The following is a 23111-nucleotide window of genomic DNA, read 5'->3' on the forward strand; positions in this document are numbered from 1 at the left end:
AGAGCATCTCCCGCGTCGTGTTTTTTATAATTGCTCTATTTTGTGTCTCGGGTTTCTGGTACGCGCGTCGATTGCGCAAAAACCACACTCTCGAAGGGTTTACGTCGTTCCGTTAACATTTCCATCATCACCTTGTCATCATTTCTTCTTATGGAAAAACGAAATCCTACCTGACAAACGAATGGCAATAACTGCTTCGAAGGACAGACTCGAATTCGAAACAAAAATACCAACCCGAAATCCTATTTATATCACATATATATACATACACATATAAATGTTATGTCTTTTTCGAAAAGATTACTTGTTGTATATTTTGATAAGTTTATCTTTTAATTCATTAAATTTTTTTTATAAGGTGTATTTCAAAAATAAATAAATCAAAAAAATAAGTCTAAAAGAAAATTCTGTATAATTTTGAATCAATACGCACTCAAATTATTGCGGACTCCTTGCCATAGAAAATATTTACTTAGAAGACGAAATACAAGAAGTCGCGAGAGCTGCAATTGCAAGTGTCATCTTGACAACACATATCTTTTTGTCTTAAGTGTTTCTGTTAATTTATTTCCTATTTTGACTTATAATGGCACAATTAAGAAAAATTCTGCGCACATTTTTTCATCATTAAAGAGGAAATTCTCAAAACTGCGAAATCATTAAGAAATCTAAAATATTAGATTTATATTAGATTCTCAAACTAACTTTCACAACTCCATGACGCTTCAATTATCTAAAATGTTTTAATCTTTCATAATCACAACTTAAAGGAATCATTTACATGATCTAACGGTAGGAACAAGTGAGGAATTGCCAAATGAATGAATCTAATGTATATTTTGTAAGGAATTGACGATAACTCCTGAAGATGCTGTATAAACACAGTGAAACCGGTTGAGTGAAAATTAAAAATAAAAATCCATTAAAGTGCAAAAACCGAAGTTTAATTTACACACATAAAATGGAAAGTAAATCACCAAATAATACTAAAATATTAGGTTAAAGTGTTAGTTAATGACGCATTTATCATCCTTCTTATCAAATAAAGCGTTTCCATAAAGAAAAGGAATTTTTCGCCTAACCTAGAAGCGATAAAACATTTCTTTGGAACATAATTTACAACTATATTTTTAGAAATTAGAAATGTCAGAGAATACGTACATGGTGGTTTTCCATGTTGAAATAGCTTTTAAGTATTTAGGTTTGATCTTTGACAGTAAAATTGCCTTCGTGAAAATCCATCCAGACCCACACCAGAAAAAGTAATTAGATTAGAAATCATGTTTATCAACCTGAAAACTATTATGAGATTAATAAGTGGTGCAACTCCTCCACCTAGACTGGAATTTTAATAAATACCTAAATAACATCGTGCTCTCAGTGTTTATGGAACGTGTTCCTGTGCTCTTTGGTACAGCTCAATATGATTTGGAACCGGAGAGGAGACGTTGCTGAGTAGCTAGAGCTCTGTCAGCTGCTCATACGACTAATATCAGTTATTGTCGCATGACATGACAGAACCTATTGTGATCCAATCGTCACCAATCACTGGTATTTCAACACATACGAAGGTGAGACACCAATTGAATTGGGACATGGTCCTTGTGAGGTTAGAAGGAACATCAAGATTAGACAATAATTTTATTAATCTACAAAACAAGTAAGCAAGATGGAAGAAGAAATAGACACAACTGATACACGTTATAATGTGACGTGACAAAAACTCTTATGAATGTAATTATAATTCAAGTTGTAATCCATTGTGCCAGTAGTTACCATTTTTTATTTAATAGTTTTAGGTAGATAGATAGATTCTCTATTGTGTTATTAAGAAAGACTTCTCTTACACTCGTCATCTGGTACATAAAACAAAATTCGTACGGAAATTAGTCTGAAAAAGGAAAACCTCATAACAATACAATGCAATTAATAGAAGCTGACTACAGCAAGCAAAAAATATTCTAGAATATATATACACGGAACAGTCAGAATATTCAATTCATAGAATTTGGTTCTGCAGCATTCGGCAAAGCGCAAACCAAGCATCTCCTTTGCATTTGAAAAGCCGTGCAGCATGAGCAGAATGACCCCAACATAAAATGGCGTAGGACACTTGACACATAAGTGACAATCAAAGTGTCAAGTGGTACTATATTTATCAGATTTCTAACTGCAAAAATACACTTATTTAACTTCCTGACCAAGCTCAGTTCATGAGCTTCCCACGTGGAATTAAGTAGTACTCCTAGATATTTAACCGGCTGAGTGAGATTTGGAGGAATTTTCCGTAAAGCAAACGTCAACGGCTTAGTCTTGGAGGCGTTCACAGCAAGATTATTAGATTCAAACCAAGATAGAAGCCTTCGGGTAGAGCTAAACACAGCCTGATCAAGAGTATTGAAATTAGGGCGGTTATTTATAGTTGCTGTATCATCCGCATAAAGTACAACCTCCGAGCTCTGTGGCAGGCAGCTAGGCATGTCATCAATAAATATCAAAAACAGCAACGGACCTAGTACAGATTCTTGTGGGACTCCGTATTTAACTGTAATTTTATCAGAAGTCTGATTGTTGAAAGAAACATATTGAGTGCACTCCGAAAGGTAAGACTTAAGCAGTAGAAGCTTTTAGTCGAAAGCCTTGGTTGGATCAAAAAGTGATATCTCAGTCAGCAGGTTGTTTTCAAAGCCATTTCTTATGTATTGAGTTAAGGAGTGTATTGCTGAAGTGGTGGACATGCCTCGACGAACAGCAAACTGAGATTATAAGTTTGTTGTCTAAATAGCTTTAGTAACTGTCATTATCAGAAACTAAAGTCATTTATACACTTTTACGGTGCTTAAAAGCATATAAATTGTATAGTTGGTGATGGGTTCTTAGGTGATGAGGATCTTGTTTCTGCCTCTTACTCTCAATACGATTCTTACACTATGCAGGAGCCAAAAAGAAAATATTATTAAATCCGACCCTGCTAGCACTGACAATGTAAGTTCAGAAAACTTGCAGGGTAAATCTGCATCATATCTCTATCTATCATCAAAAGCTCATCCTTTGCGTAATATAAAAAACGAGTTATTTAGCAAAACGAAAGCTTACGAAGAAAATAACTTTCGATTCAAAGGAAACAAATTTATCAGAAACAATAAAACAGCTATATTCAATGGCAGATTCTATTAAATTTTTGTTAGCAGATAATATTGACTTGAGCAGTCGAATCTAAAATCGTTTGAACAATGACATAATTACAAGACAGCAAACGTGATAAAACAAGAAATTAAACGATTTATTGGTCTTGTAATCTTATGTCTTATATGAAGTTCCAACGACAAGATTATATTGATCAAAGCATGTAGTCTTTGTAAGTTTTTACATTTTTTTTATAATAATGAAAAGCCATACTGAAAGATATACAAATATAAAATAGCGAGATGTCTCAACTAATTGATTTGTAGAAACACACATATTAATTGTACCACAAAAACAAGAATAAACAAAAGAACGATAAGGCTCATTATGATGTATACAGCAGAAACGAGACCAGATATATCAAAAACAAGACTTCTTGAGACAACTGAAATGAAAATTCTTAGGAGGATTTCGCGGAAATCCTTATGGGATACAGAGCGAAATGAAGATACATATAAGAATGGAATGGAAAGTAGAAATATTAACAAATGGATACTAAACATAAAACAAGAATGGAATCAACATATTAACAGAACGGCAACCAACAGTCTTGTGCGAGTATTAAGAGACAAATTAGTTATTATTTTAGAAGAAGAAAATGAAAATCCACTTCCATCCATAAAATCATCTGTAGCAAATCCGGTAGCGTTTATAATTAGTTGCGAAAGAAATATTTGAGCAGTTGATGGACAAATTATCTCCACCAAATGTCATCACAAGTTAAACTGTATAATCCTGCAAAACCGTATAAGTAAAGTTAGAAAACTCAGGTTTTAAATTGTCAAGCTTTAACTATAATTTTGATATCTTTGCTTGAGCACAGCAATAAGAACAAAGCAATACATCCTTCAGATGCACCTGATCTCAGGCTCAGTTCAATGGCGTCACTCCACTTACCTCCACAGTTCTGTGACAACTCACAAGATCTTGATTGAAGTGAGTCAATTACCCAAACCTTCAAGTTTATTTATTAATACTTCAGTTTATTATTAAAAATGGCTTGTTGCCTATGAGAACTGTTAGACTCAATCGTGTACCAAATTTGAATATGTCTTATGAAAGGAATTAAAGAAAACGAAATGAGGTAGTTTTGCACAAAAAAAATGCAATTATAGACAGTGTATAGCTGAGAAGGTCTTGGGTTGGTAACAAAAATATTAATCTTTTCGCAGCTCATGTAGGCTGTGACAATAATAACAAAACGTTACCTTTGAAAGGAAAAACAATACAAAAAATCCTGTGCTAGGTGAATAACGTGGTTGATCAAATAGTACCATTAGAACATTGATATCAAACCAAGATGCCCAAAGCTCCTGCCAGACCACAAGTTCTTCTGGATTCTGTACCTACGTTCTGACTACAAATTACTTCAAATTTTCTGTATGCTTCCTGTTTTGATATATATTGAGCATCTAGAATGATTGATAATGGTTCTATATAGGTTCATTACTCAAAATATACATATATCAACATGAATAAAAGTAGATTATAATCGATAATAGATTATAAGAATAAAATCCTGGTTGATTCTCTGTTGATGGTCAACCTCTTTAAAATTTTTCTTTTAAGGCTCATATCTTGTAACCAATATATGCCTAGCCGTCTCTTTAAAGGACGTTCGATACAAATCTCTTTATTCATGTGTAAAGTCAGCTAGAAGAAGAAACTAGAGGATTAAAATTTTCGTAAAACTTGACATAATGTGCTAATTATGTCAAGTTTTACGAAAATTTTCCTCCACATGGGAATATAATCGATGCTCTTTGTGTCTGTTTTATCGATACACAATGATTTTTAGATTGCCGATCATTCAAAATGGCAACTTGTATAGACCTACGACTAATTGGGTACTATTTATTAAGATTTATTATAATTTCATTATGCATATGAAATAGCATAATTATGCAAGACAATCATGATGCTTCTAAAACTCAAAGGGAAGAAAAAAATGAGGAGGAAAAGGACAATATTCGCCTTGAGGTTTTAAAGTTTGCATATAAAAAGCATTGGATTAGGACACAAGGGATCTAGAGATGGACGTAGTTTCATGGCATACCTTTTTTGATGTAAGAACGAACTTATATCTGAAACAACTATTTGCACAAATATTTGATGGCGATATTACCTAACCTAAGAAAAATGTGGTGACATTCTATACACAGAAATCCTTTTTTAGTATTCTTTTGCTTAGTGAATACGTATCATTACCAAAGAGGCGCATATTAAGGGAAACTTCCTGTAATACACGAAGTGAGCTTGTTGCAAGCAACCATCTATATAAAAATAATATTTTGCAGTCTCCCAGTTGTTCGTATTGGTTTGAAACGGGAGATTCAAATCATATCCTCCTCAACTACGATAAATACGAATTATATCGACCGGAATTTATCAGTTCTTTGCTATAGTTTGGTTTCTCCTTGCCAATTTGATACCATTTATTTAAATTACTCCTTGTAAATCTTCAACGTTGTATGCTTTCGTTTTGCGCTGTGGTTTATGGGCTAGGATCCTGCAGAGCCTTGTAAAAAAAACTTATTAAGAGACAAATTTGAATTTATTCTAACAAACATACATTGCTGTGATAATGACATATATACTTTACAAACTGAACCAGAACTTTCAAAGTCACATTTTGGTAAACATGGGTGCAACCCAAGGACAGTAGAATCTAACAGGACTGCTACATCCATTGTTGTGACAACCTGCCCGCAAACTACGTCACACCATTTTCCACGCCCAGCTGTTGTTATGGTCTATGTGTTTGTTGTGTATTTTTAGAGGTTATATCCTAGACGTATTCATATTATTTTTGAAGTTTTATGTTTTTAGACGTATTAATGTCTATCATATAACCTCTAAAAACGCAGACAGTTACCAGGCGTAGCAAATAGTGTGACGTAGAGTGCGGGCAACCAATCCCTAGTGGACTACAAAAATACAATGGATGTAGCAGTCCTGTTAGATTCTACTGTCCTTGGGTACAACCCATGTTTATCAAATACAAACCAATTCGCTATGGTTACAAAATGTGGATGTGGGCAACTATACTAGCAGAATTTGTGTCTAGACTGAAACGTATTAGAGTGAAAAAAGCAAAAATCAGTATTAATTATAAGATGGTTTTGGACTGTTTGTTATATGGCAGTGCACACATAGGTCGTATTCCATATCACATCTTTTGTGACAACTTTTTTACAACTGGGACCGTTGTAAAATTTTTACATGAACTACAGAATAGAAACATTAGTGGAAACAAATGTCCATTTTACCCAAAACTGAAATGAAAAGAAATTCGTCTACAATCAAAATGTTAGGCTTTACAGAACATCTATAAGAAGACGAAAATTGTATTTTTATCTATTTGCTTACTATTTAGCTGTCGCATAACCAAACTCATGGCAGCTTCATCGTGTGCAAGATAAAACTAGATCATTTAATATTTTGATGACAAGGCCCATTTTGATATTCATCATTTCCTCATTAGGCAGAAAAAACAACCGTGTTGCAAAGTGTGTTATAAAAAGTCCAGGAGAAATGTTCTAAATATTCTGTTTTACCATTGGTATTTGAAATAAATATCTTTTACATAATATTCGTATTTATGGATCCTTTTTTAAAGACACGTTTAAAAATCAACTCACACACTTTCTAAGTTATAAATTAAGATATCTTTGTAAATTCTGATTTATCTTGAAAAATAAAGCAGAAATTAAAACAATACATATTTAGATAAAGCAAAATTTAAAAAAATACTCTGTTATTCTGAAAATCTGAATTCTTTTTTGTTGTTAATACACTTTTATGCTCTCGTACTACATTAAGGTTCGGGTTTCCGTTTGTAGGTAATTGTATCATGTGTGGGAATTCGATACGATTTTGAAAACCTGCTTGAAACAAAATTTAAAAAAAGTTGTTGGCATTTTTTGCTTTACATTAGAAGACCAAACGGGTACTTCAAAGAACGAATTCTAAATGATATGCACGTTATAAGAAAAATGTTAATATAATCCGATCACATCATTCAATAAATTTTCATAAAGAAACCTTGAATACATGGTCGAAGAAATTTAATATTGGAGAAGGTAGAATATTTTAATAAAATACATAGAAAGTATCAGGTGATATAGTTAAATACTTAATTATATAAGAAGTAATAAAAAAAAAAATTTATTATTATAAAAATACCCAAAATGTGTTTAATAAAACATCCCTAACGTCCCTAAAGTTTAAAAATCGATTTTTTTAAGATGACTGTATAATCGTATAATAGATGGCACCACTACAAGACAATCTTTTCTTGATAACAACGAAAGGATCTACTAAAAATTCAATTTTATCACAAAAAATCTATTCAATTTAATCCTAAACACAAAATTAATAATCATTATAACGTTTGATAAAATTTCTTGGACGTTTTAATTTAAAAATTTACGTATATTCACCGTTTAATAGATGGCGCTAAACACTCTCTCCTTTCCTTTCAAAAAACCACGTGTAAACGAGACGCGAGTTTCAGTCAGTAAATCGACGTCTTTCGTTTCGGTGTGATGTGGTGTGTTGGGTTAAAGAAGAATTAAAAATTGTTTCAAATAGAATTAAAAATGACGTTGAAACGAAAACAATCAGAATCGGAAGAAAAACCTTCCGAAACCAACGGAACGTTATCTATCAACGATGAAGATTTATCAATTAAAAAAAAACGAAAAATTACATTAATGAACGGCGTCGGTCTTATTATCGGTACGATAATCGGAAGTGGGATTTTTGTATCACCAACCGGCGTCTTTCGATCCACCGGATCTGTAGGAGCTTCAATTCTTATATGGTGTCTATCCGGAGTTTTTTCAACATTGGGAGCGTTATGTTACGCGGAATTAGGAACTTCGATAACGCGATCGGGGGGCGACTACGCTTACATTTATACGGCTTTTGGTCCGTTAGCTGGATTTTTAAGACTTTGGGTTGCTATACTTATTATTAGACCGACAACTCAAACGATTGTTGCACTTACTTTCGCTCAATATGCTGTTAAACCTTTCTTTCCGGATTGCGAACCGCCAGAAGATGCTTGTAGACTTTTAGCTGCTGTTTGTTTATGTAAGTTTAAAAATAAATATGGAATGATAAAAAGAATGGATATTTATATTTGATTTTCTTTGAGTCATATTATTTGGAGATTTTTACAAAATTCCTTAAAGTATGTATTAAAGCAAAAAAATTCAAAATTTTTTGTTTAAATTTTTCGAAATCAGATGTTACAGAAAAGTTTAATGTTTTTGGATTTTATGTATGAAGGATTACGAACCCTAACAATTATATATTGGAACATAATAAAATTTATATATAATTAACAACAATTATACAGATTATTTTGCTTTAATAAATTTTTCAAATGAATATCATTTGATTAGACAACAACAATTTTGTCTAATGAACAACACAAACAACTAAATACATATCTTATTACATCTAATTAAACTAGAAAAATTTATATTTTGCCTGACAACTAAATATTGGGACATGGCACGATTTGTATTTCTAATATGGAGTAACATCGCCCTTAGGCTTTATAACCGCTTGAATTTGGTTGGGCGTTCAATTCACTAAGGTTCTGCACTGTTCAGGAGTAAATCCATCCCAAATTTGTTTTATTTTGGCTTTAAGTTTTAAAAAAATTGTTCCTCAAGGTTGTCCCTCAAAGTTTGTTTCATTTTGTGCCACACTGTTTCAATTACATTCAGATCTGGACTGTTGGAAGGCCAAGAAAGGACATTAATATTTTGATCGCCAAACCACTTTTTTGTAGTTTTGGTCGTATGACAAGCCGCTCCATCCTGCTGAAATATGTAATTTTCGCCAACATTTAACTTCACGATACTTGGTAGTAAGCTGTTTTGTAGTATTTGTTGATATTTTGCGCCGTTCACGGTGCCGTTAATAAACTCAAAACATCCTAGCCCCAAATCATTACTCCCTTCGGAAATTTTACACAACGTTTTAAACAATCTTTATGAAATACCTCATGTTTATTGCGAATTACGCATTTACGGTAACCGCCAACACATACTTCAATTTTCGATTCATCGCTGAATATTTACCCTGGACCAATCTTCTGCTGACCAAGAGAGTTTAGATTTTGCCCATGTGAGCCTGGCTTTCTTTTGTTTTTCTGTTAAAAGTGGTTTTTCTTTTGCCTATAAAACAACAATTTTCTAAATGCTGCATTTTTAAATTATTACTTGTAAGTAAACCTTGTAAAACTTTAATCATTATTCCATTCAGCGGTAACTTGTCTCAAAGTATTTCTTCTTTTTTTTTTGCAGATTTTTACAAGTATTCTTTTATTTTTATCAGAAACTAACTTTGGACGACCTGAACTTTTACCCTTTTTTCTAAAATTTGCCCAGTTTCTCCATAATGCTTCATTACATTCCACACTGTGCTTTTAGGAATATTAAGTTCATCTGCAATTTCACGTATTGTTTTATTGCGGCAATAATTTTTAATTACTAATTCACGGATTTTTGACCCTGTAGAGATACCACGCACCATTTTAATTGATAAATACAGATTTACTCAACAGCAACAATGTTACAAGCTTTGGAACAAACCTGCAATTTGACATTTCATTTTACGTTGTTTCCACAGTTTACTTATCTTAATTTGTTCCATTTTTATGGAAGTTACTTAACACTGTTCCAATATTAAGTTGTCAGGTAAAATGTACATTTTTCTAGTTTAATTAGAAGTAATAGGATATATATTTTGTTTTTTGTGTTGTTCATTAGACAAAATTGTTGCTAATTATCTATTCAAATGATATTAATCTGAAAAATTATTAAAACAAAATAAACTGTTTAATTGTTGTTAATTTTATACACATTTTATTTTGTCCCAATATATAGTTGTTAGGGCTCGTATAATTGCAGTATTGATTTTGTTTGGTTTCTCAAAGTTTAAAATTTTGAAAATTCCAGAAAATTCAATAAATTAAATTACTCTTTAATTTCTTTTCCAACATTTTCAGAACGTTCAAATTCCAATGTTATGAAACGCGAAGTTGTTGTTTAAATCATTTGTAGTATATTGTACAGGTCTGTCATGACGAGCTGCGTCTATTATTTACAGGGTGGGCCAAATTGGACACTTTTAAAAGAAAATTCCTATTTCTATAAGAGATAGAGGAAAAATGATATCAGTGTCTGAGACTCGATTTTTATAAGAAACTTAATGGCGAAAACCGCATATCGATATCTTTTACGATTTCAAAGATACAGGGTGTTCTTCAAAAAAGTGCATTTTTCTTAATCGTCATAACTTTTTCTTATTGTTTTTGCAAATACGCCGAGTGCATAAAATTTCCTTTCCAAAAATATAGCCCGCTTGATATTTCGTTCAAGTCTTCTTTGAAATATACAACTTTAAAACTTATTAGTGCAGTTTTTGAAAAAGTGAACTTTGGAAATAAAAGAAAAACGAGATTATATTTATAAGTAGTATCAAGATAGTTGGTTACAATGAATTAAAACATAAATTCATAAACAAGAAGCGGATTAAATTAATAAAACTTATTATAAAACAAGAATAAATATATGGGGCAACAAATAACAACAAAAGTTAGTTAACAACAAAACCCTTTTCTATAGAAAAAGTTCAAAATGTCCCCAAAATGGTTTGTGTTATACACAGTTGACATCTTTTTTTGGTCCTATTTGCCGAGTTGATAAGCTCAATAGACCTAAGTGTTGCAAAAGCGTTCACAACTGCGGCTTCTAATTGCTGTCGGGAATTTATTGGAAAAAATCCATAGGTGTTAGATCCGGTGACCGAGCCGCTCAACGAATAGAACCTTGATTACCTAACCAACAATCACCAAAAGCTGCGGTCAAAAAATTGATGACAATAGCAGCATTGTGCACATTTCGCAGGTGCGCTAGAGGTAAATCGTCAACAACAAGTTCAATTTGTTTCCTAAATATGTTCAAATATTTTATTTGTGCTATACAACAGCACTACTCACATACGCTTCATCTGTCCAAATACAATTTAAAGAAAAATTGCGTGCTTCGTCAGATTTTCCCAAGAACTATTGGCAAAAGTTCATGCGCCGTTCAAAATCTCCTGGTCTGAAGTAATCGACTTTGTAATATTTTCAAAATCTGCCTAACTTTGGTTCTTGGAATTCCCGTCGTTACACTCAATTGCCGCGTTGATATCTGTGGATTATTTTCCATTGCCCCAAAAACTACTACTTCTTCTAATTCCCCGTCTTCATTCATTCTTTTCTTTTCTTAATCTTTCTTTCTTAATCTTCTAAAAATATCATTAAAAGGTTGCCGCCTCTCTAGATATCGTTCATGATATAAATTTCCTGCAGCCTCTGCATTCTCCCCAGATTGTATAAAACAAACTATCATGTCCCATTTTTCATAATATCTATATAACATTACTTTGAAAGTTGATGACAACTAAGCAATACTCTAACGATAAGCACTAACACTTACAACTTGAATCAAAATTTGACAGATAGATACTCATAAACAATGGATTTGTTTTATCGAAGCGCCGTCAAAGCCCACTAGCCTACTTGTAATTGAAAATCTTACAAGTTTCCAAGTTGTATATTTTTGGAAAGGATATTTTACGCTCTTATGTCAAAGAAATCATTTTTATGTCAATAACTACTAAAATATTGCTTTGAGGGAAAGCTAACTTATACCATCGAATTCTACATCAAAAGTTGCTTTGGAAATGTTTTCACAGAAAGAAAGATTTATCAGTAAGAAAAAAGTTATGACGACTTTTCGAAAATGCACTTTTTTGAAAAACACCTGTATCTCTGAAACCGTAAGAGATATCGATATGCGGTTTTCGCCATTAAGTTTCTTATAAAAATCGAGCTTCAGACAGTGATATCATTTTTTCTTTACCTTTTAAACCTTTTAAAAGTACCTAATTTGGCCCACTCTACATACAGGTGTCCCATCGGTTGTGGTATAGGCTTTTTTGGCGTCTAAATTTCAAGATAGAATCTCCAAATTCGATATGTATTAAGCAACCCTACTTGGCCAGGTGGTAATCATGTCAAATAAATTTTTTTTAAATATTAAATTAAAAAACAATGTTCATTTTAAAATAAGGTCAATATTAAGCCTCATCAGGTTAAGGGAAAAAATCATACACACCGGTGAGTTGGTCGCTTGGCTTATTACCCAACCGGAAATAAACGAGCGGCTCCTAGTAAGGGAGTTAGACTTCTAGTAAGGGTAACTTCCAGTTATACCGGAAATGAAGCCCTACTTCGTTATTTTAAATAAAATGTCTTTATTGAATTTTCGATATTCCCGCTAAATTTTAATATAATTCGATATAAGTCATTGTATGTTTAGATCATTTTTGAGTTATTTCAGTTTTTTCGAAAATTTTGGCAAATGCATCCCTTCACAATAAAAATAATTTTTCGAAATTACATTCAAGTCAGGCCAAATTATCTCAGGATTTGCATAAATAGGACCCGTAGTTTATGTAATCTTTCAAAATATTTTTCAAAACATTATACAGAATGGTCAGAAGTTTGCGTCAGATTTCCCTATCTCAAAGAGTCGAAAAGTTATTTTTTTTAATGGGACCCTCACTTTTTCACTTCACCAGCGTATTTTACGAAAAATAAGGGGACTTTGTGTCTTTATTATCCCTTTATATAAAATTTATGGTTTTTGTAGAAACTTGAAAAAACCAAAATATCGTGGTTATTTGAAAAATTTAAATTATCAGTTGGTTTGAAGGAAATGATATGAAACAAAAACTATTCTACACTGGAAAGTAAGAAGACTTTGTGATTAACATTAAAACGAAGGAGTTTGTTACTTTCGAAGATACAGCCCATAGATGAGATTTGCATTCAAAAAGGTATTTTACAAGGTTTTGCTATTGTTTTTTGCCTCATCATTGAATTAAGTTTAGTACCGACAGCACAACAGGAAAGAACAGCAGTGCAGTGCAGTTTTTGATGTCCACGTGTTTTTTTTTATGGCAACACTTCTGTTGCTCGGCACATCAAATGTCAGAGGAGTTTTGTTCATATTCCACACTGGCTTTCTTCGATGTTGAATAATAAAGCGATGGAAATATAATATTTTCTCTTCATACATTTGTGGCATTTTCTGAGATATTTTGATTATAGTTTGCATGCTAAGTGCATGCTAACGCTACATAAACCTGTAGCACTAACCAAAAGCACTTCAATACGTTCAATACATTCATTTCAATACGTCATCATTTTGCATTCACCCCTAGCGGTCGAATTACAAACATCAAAATAATTTGTCATTATAATAATAGCCATTAGCCATTTCTTTTACCCACTTTGCTGATAAGATTTTTTTCCCAAACTCTAAGCTTTACAATTGTCAAGATACAGCCGCTCCGTACCCTTATCGGGACACCCGGTACATGGATTATATTGTATATTGATACATTCATGTGAAACATTGGTTGGAAAAGCTAGTTATCGCTAAGGTTCTTAACGATAATAGTTTATTAAACAACATTCCTAAACATTTCTTCGTAAGATAAAATTAAGAACAACAAATTTTTATTAATAATTTTAATTTCATTCTTCAGCCAGAATTTCATCGCTCCATCGTTATGTGGGATAACAATCTTATTCGGTACTGGTATCTTGAATGTTTCAAGGTTCGAATATTTTTTGCGAATTAAATCATATTTACAGTTTTTTTAGATCTTTTGATATGAGTATTAAAATAAAAATTGGAAAGGTATTGTACATGTGGGTGGTAATAACAGTTGAGTTAATAATAAAACAATTGCGAAATAAAATGATTAATTATAATTGTTAAATTTTTCCTGATTCTACTAAAAGTACTTTGTTGTCTAACTTTATTATTTAGTGTCATGGACTGCCAACTTTGTCAACTTTGGCATAAAGTTGTATGTAAATAACAATAATAAATTCAGCACACCGGAGAGTGTCGGATTGCTATTCTGTAGAATTTCTGATCGACTACAACCCTTCCCCCTATTTCACATACCCTCCAGAAGGGTATTTTTCAAGGGTCCAAAACACACGTGCGACTTATTCTGTACTCTTCCTGTTGCTATATGTAACAGAAATATGCTTTTAACATACCTGCCTTAACCCCTTCTTTCACTGGTCATCCTTTAATAGATCTTTACATCTTCAGCTTTCACATTAACTTGCCATTGTTCTTCTTTTCGCATTTTTGTTTAATTATACAAATATCATGTTATCTTTAAATTTATATCATATATATATGTGGTGTAATCAGTAGTAAAAAATGATTGCAGAAACAGCACTTATTTTTCGTTGCATTTCTTCATAAAGTTTCTCCTTTTGGTAAATGCTAATAATTGTCTTTCTATTACCTATAAATCAAGAGGCTAAAGGACAGATATCACGTTTATCATTATGATCATTAGTAGATCAAGACTGTCCAATATGCACGATGGCCAATTTCCTGTTTAGAGCTTGCAGCAGTTTTGCAAAATGCTGTATCGCAGAGGCAACCAATGTTGGTGATTACACACACTACCATATTGACCCAAAGAAGTTGTAAATCTTTTCTGGTCATTTAGGAGGCTTATCGCAGATATATTTATAATGTTTATTATTTATACATACATATATTAAAGTGTTTCTTTCTGTTTCTTCCCAAAACTGTCGGTACTGGAGCAGAGGCAATTTTGTTTCATGTTTAATGCGAAATGTATTTTGGAAATGTTGAGGTGTGGTGTGTGAGTGTTTATCAAAATCTGACCTTTATCGAAATCTTTTTACTGATAAAGCTCCTTTACATGTTCGACAGACGTATTTGTTAAATATAACGGCTGCACTGTCCAGTTAACAGAAATGATTATTGATCGACTAAATAATTAATTTGGTGAAATATGGTTTGGAAGAATCTTACTTGCAAGTAGTCTAAAGTTATAACTTACTATTATTTCATCAATAACATATTATTGTGCATTTCTAATACTCAAAGATGTGATTTTTTTATTATAAATATTTAAAATGTGATTCGGTCAAAGCTCGCTCTTTCCTGTTCTATGATATTTTTTATGAAAATTTGCAATTTATTAGCAAACGTTCAACAAGTGGAAATCAATCGTTTGACAAAAAACTGCGTTTTCCAGTAGCATTTTTCAATTACATCAGTTGGTTTAAACTAAGGTGCTCTCTTGGAAAGTATTATTTTTAGATACTGTTTTTTTGTGCGTGAATAAACACTTAATTTTTATGCACGTTAAAGAGTGTTTTTTTGTAAATTCAAATACATACATCCGAAGTTAGTTTTTAACTAATTGTAAGCAGCACTAAACTCAAACATGGCAAATAATATCGAAAGAATTTTTATAAAATGTTTAAATTTGTTGAGGTACTTAAATACGTATTTTAAATACATAATTAAAAGCAAAAACTAGGTAGCAAAAATTATTTTCCAGACAAGACACATTTACTTCCTGTTAGTAATAAAATTCATTTGTGAATTATGACATCATCCTGATTTTTTACAATCTATTGTTTTGTGTACGAATTTTAACAGAGTGTTTTTCCACGGGCAAACATGTAAATATCGCCCACCTCCTGGGCTAACAAAAAACCGTATTATTTTATTTTAATCCATAACCTTGATTTCAAACGTTGAAATACAAGCGCAATCTGGTACATTTTAGCTGTGAGCTATAAGGCTCTTCAATCACGAATTGCAAAAATTTCGGAAAATATGAATTCCGTTTTCTATCGCCGTACCCATACATCATTTCCAGTCATCAATTCGTTGTTGTTCGCTTAATGTCGCCATAATTTGTTGTAATTGACAATTTTTTGACTTAATAGTGTAAACAGCGTCATTTCAGTTCCTACTTTGATTCTAAATAGCTGATTAAATATATATTCAGAAAATTGAATTTTTCTCGCTTTTTTTCTTATAAAACCTGATAATACGATATATCCATCGAATAGAATGAAATATGATCTATCAAAATATAGAAAAAAAACCTGTATATCTCATTTAAGATAACAATGATGGTTACCATAGCAACGAAACTAATTGTTCTTAATTTCGACTTAGTTACAAACAAATAAATATAGCTAGAATATGCGCCATAATTAACCAGACTATTTCTATAGCTATATTCCATACTTTTGTTACACCCTGTATACGGCATTTCCTTAACAATGTATTGTTGCTATCGTTTTTATTTTGCCAACACATTAACTTTAGCGGAACATCTAAATACCACCCACAAGAAGAACTGTTATGACACATAGTACCTCATTTTTAGTAATATCTTCAGTGTGATTTTTTTGCAAATAGAATAAAATTAATTAAGATTACTGCGATGGATGTCAAATTAACACGGCCACTCTTATTTCTTTTTCCATGTTGATTTTTGTTCTATACTTTTTATTAAAACAACTGCCCAAAACCCAACTTCTCACAAATACGACGTCGAAACTAGAACATAACATCAGTGCCTTATCACTTAAAGCAATTCCATCCTGCCAAACATTGTTTTCAAAGTTATCACAAGATAACTCGACAACATTCTCTTCTTCTGCAGAACTAAATTCAAACGAAATTAAATGGATACTTGAATCCAGGCAAACTTATCGAAATTTTTATTTTGAAAATATTTCTCAAATAAGATACTATTAGAACTAATCTGATACGTGCTTCTTAAGCATGATTTTTATATCTTTAGTAAGGTCAAGTTCATTCGATATCAAAAATATTTCTAATACTACAGATTAGAATATATTCATACTTAAAATAAAATCCACAAATTGAATTTCCGGTAGTTTCAAATTTCTAGTTATAATTTCTTGTTGTTGGAAGACGAGGTTGGGGGCAAAAGAATTATGTGCTACTTCCTTTATTGGCAATACTAGCGGTGCTGTAGACGTTGATGGCATCAGATTTTCATTCTGGAAATTTGCAAGAATCTTCTTAGCGGTTTCTATTTTGGTGTGAACGGAATCTTCAATATAATTGAATTTGACTTAATATAACGGTAACAAAGGCCAGTATACGATGAAAGACTTGGAAGTCCTAAATAAATCGCTATTCTAAATGCTAAAGCTCCAAACGTGTTTTTTTCGATAGGCTGAGTACTGCACTTTCCGTTCTTGAAACAAACATCGTGATTGTATGTGCAGACTGTAAAGCTGCGTATTTTCGAAATAAGCCAAAAAAATTTAGTTCGTTGTTTATAATCTTAGTTTTAGTCTCGTTAATTTAATAAGTATTGGTGAATTCAAATCTTCAACATCGTTAACTTTTAAGAATGTAAGTTCTTGACGTCGACACGCTCCAGCAATTCCCACAATGAGAGCCACGTGAATAATTAAAAAAAATTAGAAGGAAAATACTTGATATTTAACACTTTACTTTAACTATTAAATACATATCATCTAGTGCGTTCTGAAGGAATTCTTCAATTTGTTGATAAACCATTCGATTTCTTAGGTTTATGGTTATTATATTTTTGTTTTAAAAAAGCTTGCAGTTTTTTTATGCTTCTATATCAATGTCCACAGAGAAACTGCTGAATATTTTTCAGATTTTTCCAAAAAAAAAAATAGGCAAGGAGAACATCTTCAGAACACTGGAACACTTGCCTGTGATTTTCTTAGTTTGAGACTAGTCCATAAAATTTGCTATTCTTCTTTATACTTGTCCCGTACACGATTTGGATGGAAGAAGACTTTCGGTAGCTATTTTGGCTGCTTCTACTATTTCTTCTGACACAACCAGTTCTCCTTCGTCGTCAACAGAAAATTCCTCTGTAATTGCATTTTTCACTTTTTGATAAACACTTTGATAAAGTTGTGGCTAGAGCTAATAGGATGCTGGGATTCGTAATGCGTTCGTCCGAGTCTTTTACTAACGTATTGCCCATAATTTCGATGTATAATGCCTTTGTAAATAGTATTTTATGTTTCGGAAGCACTGTTTGGAATCTTCACTATGATATTTATGTTAATAGAATAGAAAGAGTTCACATTAGATTTCTGAAATACCATTCCTATCGATTTTGGCATCCTTATACAGATTATTTATCTGCCTGCCAAATCTATCATATGCCCACACTATAGCAGCGTAGATATTGTAGTGATGTTCGCTTCCTGTTCAGGTTGGTTAATTGTTATTGCGACTCTCCACATCTCCTGTCAAGAATGAACTTGCATGTTCCTCTTCGTCGGTTACGATATGATTTCTTATTTTACGCACCAACAGGGCGAACCAGTTCTTATAAAAATTCTGCAATCGTACGGATGGAAAGAGCAGTAGATCGCCTTAGATTGGACATAGTTGGCAAACAACTTTAGACATTTTTAGACGTGTTATTCGAAACGCCATACTCAGTTTTGTACCCAGATAGGATTAATTTTGTTTTACTTTTGTTAAGTTACATATGTATAGTATAGTTGTGAGATAGCTCCTAATAGGACTTGTCCTGTCGCTACCTCCATGTATAAATAAATAAATTGGTATCAAGACTGTTAGGAGGTTGACACATTACGTTTATTGGAATATTTGTTAAATTTAACGCACCAACAGCTTCATTAAAGTTCTTATCGTTCTTATCGAAGTGCGGTTTAGCTTTCTCCTGTGGAATAAAAATAGATATACAACTATTAGACCGTTTGGCATTTAACTTTAATTGTAGACAGAAGTCTATTCACAATCATATTTCTGTATTCAGTCTTGGTCACAGATTCAATGACTTTCGTCTCTAAAATCCGTGGACGATTTGTACACCTACGTTTGGCTGGTTCATCTTTTATAAATGGCCAAATGCCTAATTTCCCATCAAAATACTGATTACGGCAATTATCCCATCGTGGACGAAGAACAGCAGCCAAAGACATCAAGCATTGCCAAGCAGTGGTCCAAATGTTATATTTGTTACGATCTGTAACGATTGGTTTTATTGCGTATGAGTGAGGCTTAATCAATCCAGATATAATACTTTCTTCTATGGGTACTTCCTTTATCTTTTCTACATATTTTTCGCTTTCTGCCAACTTTTCCGGGATTGTTATTGTTATCCTTGATGCCAAATTCAAGTTATGCATTTTTTTATCGAATCATGTTTCAGCGTACCATTTATACTTGCCTGTTACACACTTTGGCGCATTTTTTGCGTTAGATTTGGCCTTTTTCTTTGTCCTGCAATATCTGAAACTTTTTGACATTCCATTATGTGTCCATTATCTCGAATCGTCAAGTTGATGCATTAAAATTTGTTGACAACATACAAAAATCCTTTATGAAACACAAAACTATAACTTATATTTCACGACGTTGGTAAATTTCGCGAAATCGAACACTTATTTTGGGACAGAGGAATACAAATTGCAGATTTAACTAAAAATGTAGTATTATGTATTTAATCCATTTTATGGTGATTTCTTCATATTTCAGTGACCCAAAATTACGCTATTTATAATCTTACAAGTTCTACTAAAAGACCTCTATTTAACGATTCTTTTCAACATCGTGTTGACGTCAATTTTATGTTTAAGGATAAATAAGATTGTTTTGACGTTTACTTAAGAATTATTCAAAATATATCTTTAATTATGTTTATCTTTATAAATTTTTCTAATACGTTTAACTAGAAACTTGTTATTGAACCCTACATTATTTGTTAGCGATAATTTCCTTTTTAAAGATAAATTATGTATAAATCAATTTTTGATTAGTTTTAAGAATTATATCAAAACGATTAAATTAAAACATTTTCTTTATACTTTTTTACCGCATTTCATGTGATTCATTTCATACTCAGCTGATGTTAGCTGATGCAATAAGCCAATGTACTGCAACAACCCAGACATGTTGACGCCACTCATTATAATTTAATTTGCATAGAACATGATTCTCAATCTTTTAAAATTAATTATTAAATATTTTCTAAGCAAATTTTTTATATTTAATTTTGTTTTCTTTTTATAAACCATTGTTGCAAAATGATAACCTCTTATAACCTTCGTTGTTATCTTTTTTGACCTAAATAAAACGGAAGAGATCTTCGGATTTATCGATTAATTTAATTATATGTTATAAAATTAATCCTATCGATTTATTTTCTATTGTCATCATGTCCATTCCATTTTCTGGCGCACAAAAGCTTTAACGATCCATAAACTGACCGTTAATCCCTATTCTTCTTGTCCACTAGGTCTTCTAACTGCGATAAACTGTCTTAGTTCTCGCTGGTCGATGAGGATTCAAGATATTTTCACCATAGCTAAACTACTTGCATTGGTCGGAGTAATCCTTATTGGTCTATATTATCTAATATGGCTGGGTAAGTGTGATTATAATTATTTTATTTTTCAATTATTTCGCTATAAGTAAAGTGTTATCAACGATTGTGACGCAAAAGCAAATATACTGTGTTGCAAAAAGAGATAAAGTGGCTAAAAAACAAGTGTTACACGATGGACAAATTGAATGGGTTTTAGATTATTTGTAATAAATATAAATTCTTTTGAGGTCAATTACACCGTTTTAAACGTACTTTCTTAGATAACAAGTAACTTTTTAGTCTTGACCTTGATGTTGAATGCTGTTGTAATTTCTAATAAGGTCTTGAAACGTTCATTTTCACATAAAAGATTTTATTTTTACAGAATATGCTTTATTTAGTTTAATTATTAATTATGTGCAAAAAAAATTAAATGTAATGAATTGTTTAACAGCTGTTTGTTGATACATATTAAAGAAGTGATTGTTATTGTTGTTGAATAATACAGATATCCTGTTTCTTTGTTTTCAAGTTCAAAATATTTGTTTAAAACTTGATATCAAGCACAAAAAAATAGATAAGTTTAAATTATATTGTATTTATAATTAAATTATACAATGTTACATACGATATTTATAATAAGTTGGAACTTTTTTCCCATTATAACTGCAAAATTCATGTTTTCTATCATGAATTTTTGCAAAGATAAAATTCACCTTGAACGATATTTATTAAACTTCAACAAAAAGTGGATATTTTTTATAACAGGAGTTTATAATAATTGATTTAAAATGAATTTACTAGTATACACTAATTTCATATTCAGATAAGAAATAACTAGATTATTCACGAAATATTTCGCTAATTTATCCCCGTTTCTGTTTGTAATTTGATTACAGAAAAGGTCGAGCATTTCGAAAACGCTTGGGATGGTGAATATAATCCAGCATCTATAGCCCTCGCGTTTTATTCCGGATTATTTGCATTTGGTGGATGGAATTACCTTAATTTTGTTACTGGAGAATTAAAAGATCCTTATACGTAAGTAAAAATAAGAAATAAAGAAAGTTTAAATATACAATCTCTTAAGCTTAGAGATTACTTAAAAAGAAAATATATAAAATCATATATAAATAGTCTTAATCCGTCCGAATTAACATATAAAATGAATTAAAGATCTCTTGAGTAAAGAAACTCAGCTTTTAGTTGGAGTTCTTTCATTCATTCGAGAGAAGACTGAACGTGTTTTCATTGAAATCGGTCTACTTTAGCTCGCTCTTCTGTATCACTAACAGCTTGAGCTGAAAAGAATAAAAAAGGGAAAAGTACCGGTGCTTTTAGGTTTGATTGACCCAGTTTTTTTCCACGCATCTCAGTTTATTTCTCCAGAGATTTTTCTTTATTCACTGGTAAATTTCAATTAAAAATCGATTTCTTATCATTCTAGAAATCTTCCTAGAGCAATATGGATTGCAATGCCAATGGTTACAATTGTTTACGTTTTAGCAAACATAGCTTATTTTATTGTTTTATCAAAAGGAGAGATATTAAGTTCCCCAGCGGTTGCAGTGGTAAGAAATTCAATTCTTTTATTACATTCAAAATTGTTTTAATTTCATAATTTTTAGTCGTTTGGTAACATTACAATACCAGAAGTAAGCTGGTTAATACCAATTTTCGTTGCACTTTCTTGTTTTGGAGGTGTAAACGGTGTAATATTCACTTCCGGCCATCTTTTCCGTACGGGAGCTCAAGATGGACATCTTCCAGATATTTTTTCGTTTCTCCACGTTCAAAAGAAAACTCCTATTCCATCACTTATATTTAGCGTAAGGTTTTTAATTAATTAAAATTTATTTTTATTTAATTGTTTTTTTTTAATTTTTAGTGCGTAACATCTTTAGCGATGCTTTTAGTTAGCGACGTCTTCATTTTAATAAATTATTTTAGCCAAATCCTTTGGTTTTCAGTGGCAGCGTGTATAGCGGGAATGTTGTGGTTGAGATACAAAGAACCGGATATGCCAAGACCAATAAAAGTAAACATTTTCATCCCCGTAACGTTTTTAATGTGTTGTGCGTTTTTAATTATTTTTCCCATTCCAACATATCCGTGGAATACAATAATTGGAGTTATTATAGTTCTTTCAGGTAATAATTTATTTTTATAAAAATATTTTTTTTATAATCCTTTTTTATTATTTTTGCAGGCATTCCAGTATATTATTTATTTATTAAAAATGCTACATCTGGGTCTTATGCTATATATAGCGAAACGATAACCAGATTCCTCCAAAAAATGATAAGTGTAACTTATTCAGCTGATGATGAAGAGGAACCAAGAGATAAATAATTTTGTTAGATTTTTTTACGTGTTGATTTTTATATTTATTGTAACTGTACGTAAGCACCATTATGCATGTAATTCCTGTGTGTTATTAAAATGTGACTTAAATTATTATTATTTGTATTAAATTATTTATAACTGAAAAATATTTTACTGTAAAGTAGACAACCCAATATACAAGCATTAGATTTAAGTCAAGGTTTTTATGTGTTAAGGATAAAACAAGACAAACCCATCAAAATTATTTGCACAGAAAACTAATTGCAAGGATGATTTTT

General features: G+C 31.7%; 1 protein-coding gene across 1 annotated transcript; it reads left to right on the top strand.

Moving 5' to 3' along the window:
- Positions 1 to 7706: 7706 nt before the first annotated feature.
- Positions 7707 to 22947, top strand: LOC111423617 (Juvenile hormone Inducible-21). Its single transcript, XM_023056893.2, has 7 exons — positions 7707 to 8283; positions 20419 to 20547; positions 21387 to 21528; positions 21935 to 22058; positions 22116 to 22316; positions 22376 to 22637; positions 22697 to 22947. Exons 1-7 carry the CDS (start codon positions 7788 to 7790, stop codon positions 22837 to 22839), a joined length of 1497 nt encoding a protein of 498 aa, XP_022912661.2. The 5' UTR covers positions 7707 to 7787; the 3' UTR covers positions 22840 to 22947.
- Positions 22948 to 23111: the final 164 nt, after the last annotated feature.

This window comes from Onthophagus taurus, chromosome 6, assembly GCF_036711975.1.
Source record: "Onthophagus taurus isolate NC chromosome 6, IU_Otau_3.0, whole genome shotgun sequence".
NCBI lineage: Eukaryota > Metazoa > Arthropoda > Insecta > Coleoptera > Scarabaeidae > Onthophagus > Onthophagus taurus.